A 16392-nucleotide genomic window follows, 5' to 3' on the forward strand; every position below is an offset into this window, starting at 1 on the left:
CTGCCAATTACATCCCTGAAAAAAACAATTCCAGAGACCGAAATCCTATTGTGACTGCTAGAAATATGTTTATAATAAAGCTCTCAGCAAAGCAAAGTCTGGTAGGCAAACAGGTTGTAGTACATATATACTACTCTAGAACTTACCCTTGAAGTTAAAGAGAAAGACCAAAGGCTTACATAAAGCCAGACTTGTCATGAAGTTTTCTTCTAGTCTCCTTCAACAGCCAGTGGCCTTCATTTATGGTGCAGTGGTCTTTATTTTGCCCTTGACCACGTGTCTTGACCTCGGTCTCAGAGTCCCATGACTAGTCCTGAAGATAATCCTCCTCGAACCTCATGACCGATATGGAACAACACACTAAAGCCCAGTCTGAGACCAGGGGTTCTCTAATCTGTTCTATTGGTCAACATGCTAATCTTACCCAGTAGCCCCTCTACACCTCTTCTAACTGATGTTTGTTGAGGTAAACTGGGGAAAGATGGAGTCAGTATTACGATCCTAAAGTCGTGCCATTAAATTATTATTTTGGAAACAGTAAATAAGTAACTGTTTGAGAAAGGTGATCCACACAATTGTTATTGTAGCTGCGTCATAGCAAAAATAACCTCATACTGAAATCAAATAAAGCATAAGTGCTCTCATTCACAAAGAGCAGTATCGCTGAAACATAATCTGGCTCTGTCCCAAGTACATGTGAGATTTGTGTTCAGACATCTGGCGTCAGCTTTTGACATCTTTGGATTTTATCATTTTAGAGCTTCATTTCTCTCCAATCCTAAAAGGTTTGGTCATAGAAACATGTATGTTAATTCACAGAGAAAGTTGGTCAAATAAAAAGTTAAAAGTAATTAAACGTAAAAATAAAACAAATATCGTGGAGAATAACTGTATTATAGAAAGAACAAAAATAGCATTTATAAGGGATTCCAGTGAGGGTTTACTGAAATAATTTACATTAGAGTTAATAATGACTAGCTTTTTTCATCCCTCTATGAGTGTTACTGGACCTTAGTTCTGCATTTGATATTATCAAACAAAACATTCTCTTAGGTTCGAAAATGATCTTGCCATTGGTCAAAATGCAATGGCACTGTTCAAATCATGCTTTTTGGAACAGGTCCGTAGCAAAGTGGGGTTCAGGTGGTTTGAAAGATCAATCCATCACTGACAAAGGTCCAGAATTTGTCCCACATATTAGCTTTTTTTGTCCTATTTTGAGTGCTATGACATCACAAATAGTTAAAATAATAATCCATGGAAAACTGATCAAATAAAAATTAATTTAAAAACAATTGTTGTTATCCATAAATTTTCAAATGCACTTTTTTACGAGAGGTTAGAAAAATTGTGAAACTCTACATTATTGTTATTATTTATTATTATTATTCAAATAGCCAATTTCTGACTGAGGAAAGTTAAATGTGCTGGCAGTTTTTAATTTATAATCTGCCTAAAAAATGACAATAGGCTTGTTTAAAAAAAAAAAAAAAAAAAGATTTATGATGTAATAAATTTGTATTTTAAAAATAAGTTTTTTGTTGTTGTTTTTTTTAATGTATTTTAAATTTGGGAAGTATTTTTGGTACATCAAAAAGTGTGGTTATGGTGACCATCCGGCAAGCTAATCCAGCTAAAATGAATGCTTAATTAAATCAGAAATGTGAAAAGGTTCACTTTTTGAGAAAAAAGAACCACCCCTTTCACCAAGCTGACTACCTATGGCAGTACAACAAAGTTCAGTAAAAAGACCCTTACTTTTTACACTGAGCTACATTTTCAATGTTCACTCATATTTCTTATGCTTATTTATCAGGGGTTGCCACAACAAAATGGACCGCCACATTTTCAATGCTACACAAATTATTCTTTGAGGGCCCACCAACATACCAATTCAGGAAAGTTATAGATGCAGTTAATATAAAAATATGAATATTTTACTCATGATCTCTCGGAAGCTGTTATCGAAATAAAGGTGACTTGACTCCCCACAGAGACATAGCCAGTATGTCCTCAGATGAGCTTCCTAAAACAGATTGACTGGTAAATTAAACAGAAATAGAAAACCAGAAAAATCTGCTCCCGCTGATCCATAATTACAATTTAGTCCCTCAAAGCTCTCACATTAACACATGTCTACCCCGTGAGCAGCTACATAAAGGAGCTCTGTGAAAAGCTCAGCTCAGATAATCCTCATCTAAGCAAATCAAGCAAAAAGCAAATCAACTCTGTCTGCCAGTAGTAAATGAAGACTAGCATTTTTACGATGTTTACAAGAAAAAAAAATACAATATACTACAATGCAACACAATTTTGGTTGTTAAAGTTTTGTAGTCCTTGTTCAGAACAGACCAGCCATTTCTACTTAAAAGAAAATATGATTACCCCAAATATTGTATCATTACTATTATTATGATAGACTAATATCGATAGTAGAGGTTATATAATTAGTGATTAGTATTTTTTGTAATCTTTACCATTCAATTTTTCAAGTGATCTTCTGTTAGTTAACAAACATTGTGTTACCATGTCAGTTTGCTTAAGCATTTTTATAAAAACAAGGATAAAAGGTTTTAGTCCGTTTACAGAGATGAAAGGTCATGTAAATCATGGAAGTGCAGTCATGCATTTTCATAAACTTCAGTACGTTGTTTTCCTTTCCCTTGAAAACACAAGCTGATTTGAAATCATTTCAGATCCATTGTAAGCCCACTAAAGTGTGCTTTTGTCCACTTGCGTTTGGACTCTTTCCACAGAACTCTGCATTAATCACATAAGATCGAGAATTAGAGAGAACGGGGGTTTAAGCCACCAGGGCCAGTGCTCTTTACTGGGCCATTATCAGAGATTAGAGGACAATGCTGAAGAAAAAAAAGGTTTTGTACTGTATATGTGTGTACACGTATGTAACACACACTCAGAGATCAGGATCACCGTAAGAATCAGTGCACTCTGCAAATGAGTTTACACACACTTATCTGACTATCAAAATATCAAACGAAAAACCAACAGAAATCTTTGGGTTCAACTGCATGTCAAGGCTATTAGCCAATCTCTTAGCAAGCAATTCATCTAGAGATGTGGTCAAGAAGATCCAATGAAGTTCAATTTGAGCATTAAAATAAGGACGAAATGTGATTTAAGTGACTTTAAACATGGCATGATTTTTGATGCCAGACAGGCAGATCTGAGTGTTTCAGAAACTGCTGATCTGCAGGGATTCACACATACAAAAGTCTATAGGATTTGCAGGAAAATGATCATAAAAATGAAAATATCCAGTGAGCAGCAGTTTTGTAGGCCTTGTTGAGGTCAGACCAGACTGGTTCAAGCTGACAGAACATCTACATTAATTCAAACAAAAACTATGGACTGCAGGATATCCTCTCTGAACACACAACACATCAAACCTTGAAGCAGATGTGCTACAGCAGCAGAAGAAGAGCACATTAATAACAGCAATTTGAATGGGTAATTTCCTTAGCACATTTAGTTCTGACCATCTCCACTCTTCTTGACCACAGTGTACCCATCTTATGATGGCTAAATACAAAGAGCTCAAATTAGTGCTGGGCGATATGGCCTAAAATCAAAATCTTGATGAATAACCTTTTAACTCGATTACGCTTAATGAATGATTATTTTATTTATTTATTTTTTTCCCCTCATAGTTCACTGTCATGTTTTATATGCCATCTAAAGGCTTCTAATCATCATCATTGTAGTGCAATGTAGGGCTCAAGAAAGAGTGCATCGTCCTACTTGACCAGAGATCAAATGTGGCTGCAAAGTGGCCAAAGAAGTAGAAATCAGCCACAGCCTTTAACACGTCACGTGAGATGTAGGGAAAGCAATTGAAAAAATCGTCCAGGAAAATTTTGATCGATTAAAAGTTCTGAATGTCGATTTTGATTACATTTCAATTAATCGCCCAGCCCTAGCTCAAATCTCAATAGGTTTTTGAACATGAAAGTGAATTATAAACTTAAATGGCCTACACAGTCACCAGATCTCAATCCAGTACAGCACTTTAGAGATGTGCTTCCACTCCAGACAAAATTCCATGACTTTCCCCTGACCTTCACTGACTAAAAGAGTTTTCGTGACCTATACCGAATAGAAAAACAGGCAGCTGATGTGTTCAGTAGTCCTCTGTGATTCTTGAATTTAACGCAAAATCGAGATAAAAACACAAAATTTAGAGCAGCTTGCAATTTTTTAAATTGCTGCAGATTCCTTGCAAATTTTGACCAGCCAGGAGAATTTTGCACCATCTGCATTGTTTTATTTAATTGCATTATATTTTAGTGTAGAAAGTTCTTATCCGGTGTGTGATTTCTTGAGTTGTCAGACTCAGTACGGCCCTCACTCTCTTGTTAGGTTTGTGACCAATTTTAAACATTTCATATGACATTATCCCAATACGCATTCAGCATAGTTTTGTTGTATCCATCGCTAAAAATAGAAGTTTTAACATGACAATTCTAATGCTATTGTTGAGAAGAGAATTTAAGTTTTGTTTATTTTGATTATATCAAATATGATGTAGTAGGCTTCATAAGGTTAAGAGGTAAAGACTTTCTCTTTGTATCCCTCAGTGCTTCCTATATATAAATTCTAACAATCAATAGCCGCGTTTCCACTATCGCGCCTAAAGCGAGCGAGCCAGGGCGAGCCAAGGCCAGTGGGGTTTCCAGTGTCACTTCCGGGGCCTAATCGGGCCAAAGCGGGGCTTTCTTGGGGCCAGAGGCCGGCCTTTTTTGGCCCGCCAAATACCTTGGGCCAAGGAGGGCCAGCTGGGGCTTTCGAGGCGGAGTGAAAGATGAGGCGGGCAGTTTTCTGATCGCACATGAGTACATGCGGCAAACAAATAAAGAAATAAGGGAAAGAAAACATCTAGTCTTATAGTCTGGGGTCTTTTTGCGCATGATCACCCTTTTGTTTCCCTTTTAAATGTAAGGCTGCTGCATAAAATAATAAAGTAGTTTTAATTTATAGTGAAGTGGGCGGGTTGTGTGATGTTCTGTAGGCGGTGTTTGCGTGACCCGCTGTGAGCTACTAGCCCGACAGTGGAAACGCGACATTATTTCAGCCTCATTTCTCAACCTCCCGGGCTATTGGCCCGGCCGATTAAAGCCCTGGCTCGCACTGGCCCGATAGTGGAAATGTGACTAATGGTTCCTTAGTATGAAAACTATGAAGAATAAAGATGTGTTAATAGGTGTATATTTTCACAGCAAAACAAAATTCCATGACCTGTGGAAACCTTGGATATGGTGCATTTGGAAACTGGCATGCGCAACTGACAAAGAGGATGGAAAATGATGGGAAAGGTTGAGGCAAATGCCTTCAACAGAGATCATCAGTTCTAATGTCACATAACCATTTGATTGTTTGTTTGTTTATTTATTTGTTGAGCTACATCTGAAATTAAGTGTTTTAATTAAATGAATCAGGCGACGCAGTGGCGCAGTAGTTAGTGCTGTCGCCTCACAGCAAGAAGTTTGCTGGGCCGAACCTCGGCTCAGTTGGCGTTTCTGTGTGGAGTTTGCATGTTCTCCCTGCGTTCGCGTGGGTTTCCGCTGGTGCTCCGGTTTCCCCCACAGAGCAAAGACATGCGGTACAGGTGAATTGGGAAGGCTAAATTGCCCGTAGTGTATAAGTGTCTGTGTGTGAATGTTTTCCAAAGATGGGTTGCGGCTGGAAGGGCATCCGCTGCGTAAAAACGTGCTGGATAAGTTGGCGGTTTATTCCGCTGTGGTGACCCCGGATTGATAAAGGGACTAAGCCAACGAGTAAATTAATTGATAAATCAAATTATCAGATTTTGTAAATTTTTTTAAATGTAATTACTATTAGTCGACATATGCATTGAACTTATATATTTACATAAAATTATTAATATGATTATTCATTCATTCATTTTCTTTTCGGCTCAGTCCATTTATTTATCTGGGGTCACCACAGCAGAATGGACCGCCAACTTATCCAGCATATGTTTTACTCAGCGGATGCCCTTCCAGCTGCAACCTATCTATGGGAAACATCCATACACACTCATACACTACAGACAATTTAGCCAACCCAATTCACCTGTACCGCATGTCTTTGGACAGTGGGGGAAACCGGAACACTCGGAAAAAACCCACACGAACGCAGGGAGAACATGCAAACTCCACACAGAACCGCCAATGGACCCGGTCGAGGTTTGAACCAGCAACCCTCTTGCTGTGAGGCGACAGCCCTTTTATATGATTATACATTTCTTTTTAAAAATAATATTAAATTAGGAAATTACGTTGGCAATTTGAATGTAATAACTTTGTAAGACCCCCAGCCTCAATCAAGTTTGGTTTTTGGCCCTTCATAGGAAAACCCCCTGATCTAAATAAACCATCCAGCACAATTCTGAAGGCAAAGAGATCCAACTCAGTACAAGTCGTACCTAATGAAACGGCAAGTCCGTACATCTTACAGTGCAAAACCGGTCAAACCTTCAACACTTCTGTTAAAGCAGATTCAATATTCATTGCATGAGACAAAGTTAATATAGTATTAGCCATTCTAACACTAACCAGTAAATCTCAACTCCAGTCCTGGGGACACAGTGCTCTGCATAACATATTGTACCAATACACTTGAAGAGCGCTCAATTTTCTGAACTGTTTCAGAAAAGAGAGACACACAAAATCTTCCAAGAGACTGAATAATGCTTGTGAGCCAAAACTTTAAATGACAATGGAACCACAACAATATATAGATTGTTTCAAACAGGACAGAGGGCCAAGAATCCTACATATGAAGTGGCTCCCAAGCATTATTTAATTCGATCAAGTTTCTAAACCAACCGAAAAAATTTTTTTCCTTCAGCTTAATCCCTTTATTCATCAGTGGTCGCCACAGTGGAATTAACCGCCAACTTATCCTGCATATGTTTTACACAGCGCATGCCTTTCCAGCTGCAACCCAGTATCGGGAAAAATCCCTACACTCTCCCATTCACACACATACACTACAGACAATTCAGCTTATTCAATTTACCAATTGTGCATGTGTTTGGACTGTGGGGGAAACTGGAGCACCTGGGGGAAACCCACACCAAAACAAGGAGAATATGCAAACTCCACACAAAAATGCTAACTGACCCAGCCGGGACTCAAACCAGCTACCTTCTTGCTGTGACACAACAGTGCTAACCACTCAGCCACGATGCCACTCACCAATTCAAATCAACTCTGCCAATTGCAGTAGAAGAAAAATTGAGTATAATTCAGAAGTTTGTAGAGGTCTCTTACCTTCTGAGAGCCAGAGGATGTTCGTTTAATTGAGGCACGCTTAAAGGAGCCCTCTTTGGCCTTTTTCGCTCCAAAGCCCCTGTTATCCATATTTATAACAAAACTTCTCCTATAGTCCAGCCATCACTATCCAGCCTCGATGAGTCTCCATGACCAGCAGACAAAATGATCAACAGCTGAAAACACTGATGTCCACTTTCAGCATCCTACAGCAAAGACTGATTCATTCAGACACTGAGAGATGGAATAGTATGACGCTGACACAAAGACCCCCTTCCTCAGCGACGGTCTGTATGTGTGTGTGTGCGTGTAATCAGGCTTAATGGAGTTGCCCTATGAGTGATGCTCTTTAATGCAGGAGATTTAATAAATGGTGATTGAAGGTAAATCTACTTTGGGTAAAAGTCAAACCAAAAATGGCTCTAATGCTAAATAAAAAAAAAAACACATGGTTAGGTCATGACTTGAAAAGTATTAGGAAACAGAAATGCAGAGCTTAGCTGTGAATAGGACAGGGTAGCATCATCACTTGTGTACCAATATTCAGGTCATTGTCAAACAGTTGACAAAATGCAATCTGCTATTAACTATTTCCCCCCAATTTATTCTAAAATTAAAAAATCATTTTCCGCATGGCTTAGAATTAAAAAAGATGGCTAACACCAAGCTGTTCCTTTGCACGACAGAAAAAAATAGCATTTTTTAAATAGCACTTCTGATAATATTTCTACTTTTATAGTTCAGAATCATTAAATTATGAGCAGAAATCCTACAGTTTAATCTATTTGAACGATTTTGCTCTATTTAAAGGTAAAGTTTACCCAAAAATGAAAAATGTTAGTTAATTTACTCACCCTCAGGCCATCCAGGATGAAGGCGACTTTTTTGTAGAGAGAGAATTTTGAGTTTATAGCCATTTTAGCTTCTTTGGCTATGTCATGGCAAAAAAAAAAAAAAAACAGATCAAGTTTACCACGTTTTATAAATACCACTTTTCCACAGGTTTTAAACCACAGGTTTAAAAATATTATAACAATTAAAAGTCCCCAACAGCAATACATACACAAGAAAAAATACATAGATAATAATAATATATAAGTATAAAACTAAAACAGTTTTTTAAGGTTTACTTTTGATAAAAATTGAACAATTTTAAAAGGATTCACATTTAAAAATATTTCATTTAAAGTCTGTATATAAATAAAAATTGTTGTCTAATACCATTAAAAATAGGGCATTCCACAAGAACATGTTTAAGTTTGGTTTCTTTTGCAATACTGACATTTAGGTGGTAAGCAAATGTTCATGTGTGAGTCTTGTGTGTCCAATGCAGCATCTTCTATAAACAATTTCATCGTGTATTAAGTTAAAAAATAAATCAGATTTTTTCCTATTTCTAGCTGAATTTCAAAAAGTTTATTATCTGAGCACTGATCCCATTCTTTTTGCCATTTGTTTAGAATATTGCCTTTTATTAGTGGCTTTAAATCTGAAGGTGGGATTTTGCACTCCTTTAGCTTTCCTGCAAAGGCTGTTTTGGCAGATTTCTTTTTTGTGGAACAGTAAAGAAGATTTTAGCTGGTGTAAGTAAAACAAAATTGTCGGTGGACCAAAATGAACCTTATTTACAATTTTATTGCCATGAATACAGACAGGGTTGGGTATCGTTTGGAGCTATTTGGATACCAGTGCTAAATTGATACTTTTAAAGATTAGGGTGACAAAATGGATGCTTTTGAGCCACAAAACCGACTCCCTCTAAGTCAAATCCCTCAAAGTTGTTTAGAATTAAATTTTTCATAGAATTTAGAATTTAAATGTTTCAAGAATTCACGCTTAAATATTTAATTTCATTTTCAGCTTAGTCCTTTTATTAATCCAGGGTCGCTACAGTGGAATGAACCGCCAACTTATCCAGCATATGTTTTATGCAGCGGATGCCCTTCCAGCTGCAACCCAGTACTGAGAAACATCCATGCATACCCATTCACACACATACACTATGGGCATATTTGCCTTCCCAATTCACCTATAGCGCATGTCTTTGGACTTGAGGGAAACTGAAGCACCCAGAGAAAACCAACGCAAACACAGGGAGAACATGCAAACTCTACACAGAAATGCCAACTGACCCAGCCAAGGTTTAAACCAGCGACGTTCTTGCTGTGAGGTGATTGTGCTACTCACTGCTCCACCAACACTTAGATATGTTTGGCATTAACAGCAAATTTGGCATGCTGTCCTGGTAGAGAACCCTGAGCTCAGAGACAATTGAGCCCAAGGCTCCCACCTGTCAATAAGCAGGTGGTGCAATATCAGGTAAGTATCGAGAGCTCCCCCTGGAAAAGGAGATGGGGTGAAAGAGGGGATTCTTCCAAAAACAAAGATAAGGCAATAGGGTGAAATCTGTCTATTTATTGTAAGCTTGAATCAATCTGATTGGGTTATTACTGATTATGTCAGTATATCATGTGCTCCTCTAGAAATTAGTTTATAAAACTTCACTTCGAGATGATAGGACACAAACCTTGATGCTTCTTATATCCTTGTCGCAACAATAGTGGAACCAAAATTAGGCAGTGAAATTCATATGCCAATAATGGCACTGGGTTTCAGTACCTAACCCTTTGAATAACAGGTAATAAAGTTGTAAATAATGTTCAGTGTTCAGCACAGAGAGATTATTTCGCTTCCTAAAATCTCAGTGCATCCTGAGCAGGCACTGGTAATAATTATAATTTGTTTTAAACATGTTTTTTTTTATCTCAAAAGTAATGGCACCCACTGACTTCCAACATAGGGACACCAGAGGACAATTGTTATCATCTAAAAATATGTTCTGCTGAAGAGAAATAAATTCATCAACATTTTGGATGGCCCGAGGGGGAATAAATAAACTAATTTTTCATTTTTGAGTGAACTATTCCTTTAAACTTACAGGTGACAGCTAGTAGTGGAGATTAAGTGGTGGTTATGTGTGATTTCGGAAATTATGATCCCAATACAGCTCTATAGTCCTGTTAATTTGGAAGACAACTTATTAAAACATTCTCCATAACAACAGCAAGCAAAAACCTTTAAAACAAGTTTATTAGAGAATACGCTAAATAGTAACAAACTGAAAAGCATTGGCATTTCTATGAAAATTATATATATTTATTTATAAAAAGAAAACTTTCATGTGACATCCAAGGCCTTGTGTGCTCCATACACGTGCCAGTCCTCCACTGAGCAGGTTAATGCATGAAGGCTGGAGAACTGTTTCTTGTAATAAATAATATATACACAGTCCTCCTCGCTGTGTGCCCCATCTTCAATTCTTTTCATCTTTCCCATCAACCAGCAATTCAATTTCGTTTTGTCCTCCAGCTGGATTTCACTCTGCTGCATTAGACCCAGTGTCTATGAAACAGAAACACATTGGATTAGATGGATTTCTTTACAACACCTCAAAGTATGAAAAAGCAGAAAATAATAAATCAATATTTTCTCAGTCTTACTTTTGCCATCACATGCTACAATTTTCACTTTGTCCACCTTGACCAGGTCTGTCACTTCCCGGAATTCAACGTCATTCAACACAAACGTCCAGACGTTATCACAGAACCTGTATGTGTTCAGAGATCCCTGCAGATGAAGCAAAGAGCAGTGATTTTTACACTTCATGTTCGGTTATATGGGAGTGATTTCGATCTGTACCAAAATAGAAAACGATACACTTAGTCCTGGTTTACATCACATTTATGATGTTATTTAAAGCCATACCCAAAGATACAAAAACAAAGCAGCATCAATAATGTGAATTTTGTGACTGAACTGATCTTACAGGGCTAATTGCTAGATGTTGGTCCATGTGATAGTACTTTTAATCGGCCAAACACTTGTGATGAGCTCGTAAATGTGTAAGGGAGTCAAAACAGTACCAGAAACTTTCCTGATCACACACTAATGAAGATCTGCTGCAGATCTTATTTTGCTTCTGATGAGCAGTGTTGGGCACGTCCAATTAAAAGAGTAATTATAGTTAATAGTCACTTTTCCCAAATAATAACGGAGTTACATAATTATAAAAGTAACTAATTACCAAGGAAAGTAATTATTGTGGTACTTTAATAAAAATCTTATTTTCGTCAAATGACTATAAAATAAATATAAAACATTGAACACTAATCTACACCATTATAATGGTGTTGTGGGACAATGTGAGAGACAACAGCAGCATGTCCTCAACTATATATCTAGATATTCTTTTGTTTAATTCTGTCTGAGAAATAAGTGTTTGTGGTGGAGAAAAATTAAGTTTTATTTTCTTTGACATGTTGGCTTCGTCTCAGAGCTCTGGTCGTCACCTGCGTAGGCATGTGACAACACGAGGTGCATTGTTAGATCAGAAGTACTTGACACCAACAAAGAGAGACTCTTTTTTTTTTCTTGGGCATAAGTTGCACGATACATAAACATTCTTGTCTTTCATCAAAAAATGGGGGAAAAGTAGTGCTTATATTTCCAGTTTGCAAAAGCTGCTTTTGAACTTGTTGGATTTGCCATAATTCTAAATCCTGATCGTTGGTGTGTGCGATTGACTGTGTGTCCATTCAATTTTAATGGTCATTGCACATATAGTGAGCAAAAAAACTGGTAGACATGAGGAATCTATGCTTTAAAGTTATCTACTTACCTGTTTTTTTTGTTTTGTTTAGACAAATTCTCTGTTCCATGTTGGCTTCATAATTTAGTCAAATCATTTTAGTGGTCTCGGTCTAATTGCTAAGTGACAACCAGGATTTAAAAAGCAGTGTTGACACTTCTTTAAATAAACTGGGCTTACCTAGCAGATGAAAGACTGTGTCTGATTTATTTAAAATCAAGTGTGAACAACAAACTGGTAAACAACTAGAGTCTAGACTACCTCATTAAATATCTCAGACATCCTGACAAATGCTGTAATATAATACAATTCTCGTAAAGTAATAGTTGACCCGAACCTTAAAATTCTGTCATCATTTACCCACCCTACACTTATTTCAACCCAGTTTGAGTTAAGTTGAACACAAAAGAAGATATCACAGGGTTTCTGCAGGTTTCAACAAGTTAAATTTAAAGCCGCCTTTCCACTGCACACAACAAATCGACACGACTGTCGGAATACACCCCCTTGTGGCAGTCGCACACACATTTAATTGTTGTAATGCACCATGGGGGAGAAGCTGATTCTCAGTGTCCGAAATAAAAGAGTGCAAAAGCAAGAGGCTTTATTCTCTGTGAGTTTACATGGTTTATTGAATGAATGAATACTAGAAACTCACAGACCGCTAAAATATAGGAGGGAATGTGGAGACAACATTACAAAATATATTTTTATTACTTTCTTTCTTACATTTAAGAACAGATTTTTTTTAATATATAGACTTTTTATAATTTAAAAAATAACCAAATAAACTCCTATTTCTCATCTCGCGTGCGCGGACCTGCTTGTACAACACTGGAATACATCACATCCGGTCTAGTCGCAGGAGTTCAAATATATCAACGGATCCGCAGCTCAATTCGGATCCGAATTTTCCACATACAGAGATGATCGGAACTCCACGCAGCTCCTGGACTGCTCTCCATTGGAAATTAATGACTTCCGGTCTGTCGCTTGTCGTGTGCAGTGAAAAGGAGGCTTAAGACTTTTAAGAGCATTATTAATTGAATCTTAGACTTATACAAGACTAAACGCTAAGAAATGGAAAAGATTTTCACTTGCCCTATCAAAACATGATTGTAATTTAGTACATTTAATAATACAATAATAATAAGGTCAGGTCAGTATCCTCAGCAGTATACACAGGGAGAACTTTTAAACAAATGTTACTGTAAGGAAAGTAATTAAAACATTATGGCAAAAATGCAAATTGTAAATAAAAAATTTTATTGACATTAGGATTGTTGGTGATTGTATGATTGTTAATGGCCAGATTGGGTAGCTATTAAGCATGGGACAATAACTGCATTTAAGGTATATCGCGGTTAGGAAAAGTCAAGGTTTTAAAACAATCCAAAATTTTCTGCTATACCGTTCCTAAGGTATAAGTAAGATTTTTTTTAAAATTCACTTTATTTAAAAAAATGTTTAGTACAACAGTATCTATAGCAGAAAAGATCTTCAAAGTTGCCGTTTTAAATTGTAAATAAATCTGTGTGTTTTAAACAAATGAAGACAGTTGAAGTCCATAATTCATTTTAATTATTTAGCCTGACATGTTTACAGCTAAATATTTTAAATGTTTCTCAATTAAAATATATTCTGTACAAAGGGGAAAATGTTTTGTTTTTTACCCAGATATTTAAAAAGAATATATTTTAGAGCAGTTATCTCCATACCGTGAAACTTATATCCAAGGTTATCATACTGTTATAATCTTATACCAGCCCATGCCTAGTAGCTATACATGCACAAAGGATCATTAAGACCTGTAAAAAAGATTTAAGATTTACAACACAAAACTTAAGTGGATTTAAGACTTTTTAAGGCCTAAAATTATGCTTTTGAGATTGAAGACATTTTAAGACCCTGCATGTATCCTGTATAGTGAAGAATGCTGGAAACCTCTAACAAATGACTTTAATGGTTGAAAAAACAAATAATATAAATGGAAGTCTATGACCACAGATTTCCAGGATTCCTCAGTATATCTCCTTTTGTATTAAACAAAACATGTCAAGTCAATGTTGAAAACAATTTCAGAATTTTCACATTCACAACTATCACTTTAAAAATATAAGTAATTCACTTGACTCACCCTAAAATTGACCCTGTTGCGGACCCGGTTGGCCAGCGCTGTGTTGATAGCTTTATCAAACTGTAAAAGCACTTGGAGAGCTAACTGTGGTGTGATCTGTTGGGTCTGTGGAAAGAGAAAAGTTACCTCATTGAAAGATGCATGTAGTTGTGGTCAAGTTTAATCTTCATTGTATTAAGTAAGGTAAAATAATCAATAAAAGACTTTACTGCGTGTATTAGTCTTCAATCTTAGAGTCAACATGTTTAGACAAAAACGTACATATTGAAGTAATAAACGATACATGTTGCATCTGTAATTATACCAAGACTGTTATGTTCTAAAATATGGCAATTTAAAAACAAAACTAAACCAAAATTGCACGTACAGCTCTAATAAAACACACAAAAATTGAATGTATCCTTTACTAGAGCAGTTCATTCATGACTGTTATGAGGAGCAGCTCAGTCACAAACACAGCTGGGGTTTGCTAACACTCAGTTACTTTACATTTACTTGCTAAACAGATAGATAAATAATAATAGATGCAATGCTAACATATAAAATGCTAAACTATTAAAGGTAAATAACTGAAAATAAAGTCGTCGTCTTTATCCCGTTATCTACAGTCTCTAAATCGCATCATTCTGCGCTGGCTAGCAATCAGGCTACATGACTTCTCTTAGATCCAGCAGTCTCACCTGAATAAGTTCATCAAGACTCTCCTGTAGGCTGTTTCCGAGCGTCGTGTTTCTGTAGAGTTGATATGCCATAGTGTATTATCAGCGCGAAGGCGAATGTTCTGTTTAAAATAACCGTAGGGCCGCCGCTGTTGCTTTGTGATTTGCCCGCTGGCTGAGCACTTCCTCAAAATCCAATCTCAGAGCGATCGCGCTACGGAAACACGAGAGGGACATACATCTCTTATCCTGCGAGTCCTACGAGGATAATAAATCATTGCTCCTTCAATTCCTCGTCGACTTGGAAAATAAAAACACATTTATTTTATTACTTTATAGATTGTTTTAAAACTGATTTCCTTTTAAACAAAAGTTTTAGTGTGATTGGCATTATAATATAACTTTAGACAGCCCTCATTTTAAAATAAAAGAAAGAGAGATATGTAATATAGTTGCAAAGATGATATCCTCATTATTGCTTATCATTATTTGTTTTACCTTCGTGTTATATAAAGAAAGTAAAGTCATAATTTGGCATGGAATAAGCCTAAAGAGATTCAAAGACTTAATGATTTTGTGTCAGTGTGGCGCCAGCAGATGGCAGCAGAAGAGCCCAGACATTATTGTTTCTGCAGACGGAGAATTTGTTACATTGTGACAAGGTTACATCCTGGTTACAACGCGTGAAACAAAGTAAACTCCGTATAATGTGTTGATGACTGACTACAACAGGTATTACACAGACATATGTTTGAACATTACTTTATATTTTTATGTATGAATAAATAAATGGTTAGTATGCTCACTTTGCTTAAGCTAAACACCAGACAATTGCATCTATTGTGTGGCCAACTTGTTAACTGACCTTTGTGTTAAACATTTTCAACTAAAAACGTGAGACTATTACAAATGTTTTATTTTATGTGAGACTTCACGGCTCTATCACATACAAGAATACTCAAGCTCACCATTTTCCTGTGTTGTCTGAAGGAAATAAAATCAGTATCTTGGCTTGAAAGATTGTCACTATGTTTCTGTTAGAAGGGCTCATCCATATGGCTTAATCAGCTGATTCTCAACCACATTCCTTTCTATTTTTAAATTATTTGTATTATTTATATTTTATTATTTCAAAAGAATTTTCATTATCCCTTCAATAAAGCACAACACCCTTACCTGACACTGTACATCTGACTGACCCTGCTCTGCCTGTTCCTCAATCAGTTCTTTCTCCTTTGCCTGTGATTGATAATGTGATATTAGTATTTTCATAAGCACTCATTCTGAAAGCCAAATTGCTTAATATGTGAAGTTTTTGTACTTGGCGTTTAGCTGCACTGAAAAATCATTATGTCCATTTTCTCTGTCATTTTATCCAATACATGACACTGCCAGGCGTTTATTTATACTGTAGCACATTTTATACACAATGGTAATTCAAAGTGCTTTACATAAAGAATGCAAAACTATCATAAAAATAACCACAATAATAAAAACAGAATTAAAAAAGGTTATCATTTTAATTTCAAATTAATTGTGTAGAAAAGAATAGAAACTGATTAACTTATACAAAAAATACAGTGGGGTTAGTGTGCACAGTGTAGCAGTGCTCATTTGGCAAATACACAACTAATAATATGCAAATTGTGGTTG

The 16392-nt window shown here is 36.4% G+C and overlaps 2 protein-coding genes across 14 annotated transcripts in view; both read right to left on the reverse strand.

Moving 5' to 3' along the window:
• trpm1a (transient receptor potential cation channel, subfamily M, member 1a) overlaps positions 1–16392 on the reverse strand; it is a 163654-nt gene that overhangs the window by 30765 nt on the left and 116497 nt on the right. For 4 of the 13 annotated variants that reach the window (XR_015494966.1, XM_087260014.1, NM_001316373.2 and 1 more), the window contains exon 1: positions 147–231. The exons of 3 other annotated variants lie outside the window; for them this stretch is intronic. Coding sequence is in view for 4 of the 10 variants with exons in the window: in NM_001441528.1 (NP_001428457.1) it covers positions 7296–7385 (90 nt within the window). In the remaining 6 variants the exon portion in view is untranslated. Of the gene's footprint in view, positions 1–146; positions 232–7295; positions 7724–16392 lie in introns of those variants that run through there. 6 more of the 13 variants (NM_001441528.1, NM_001441529.1, NM_001441526.1 and 3 more) reach the window with 2 other exon arrangements.
• On the reverse strand, positions 10369–14935 carry gtf2a2 (general transcription factor IIA, 2). The gene is given in 4 exon segments (NM_001020605.1): positions 10369–10697; positions 10796–10922; positions 14081–14185; positions 14761–14935. Coding segments are annotated over 4 exon segments (330 nt in total). The 5' UTR covers positions 14833–14935; the 3' UTR covers positions 10369–10671.

The sequence above is a fragment of the Danio rerio genome, chromosome 7 (assembly GCF_052040795.2).
Source record: "Danio rerio strain M-AB ecotype USA chromosome 7, GRCz13ab, whole genome shotgun sequence".
Lineage (NCBI taxonomy): Eukaryota > Metazoa > Chordata > Actinopteri > Cypriniformes > Danionidae > Danio > Danio rerio.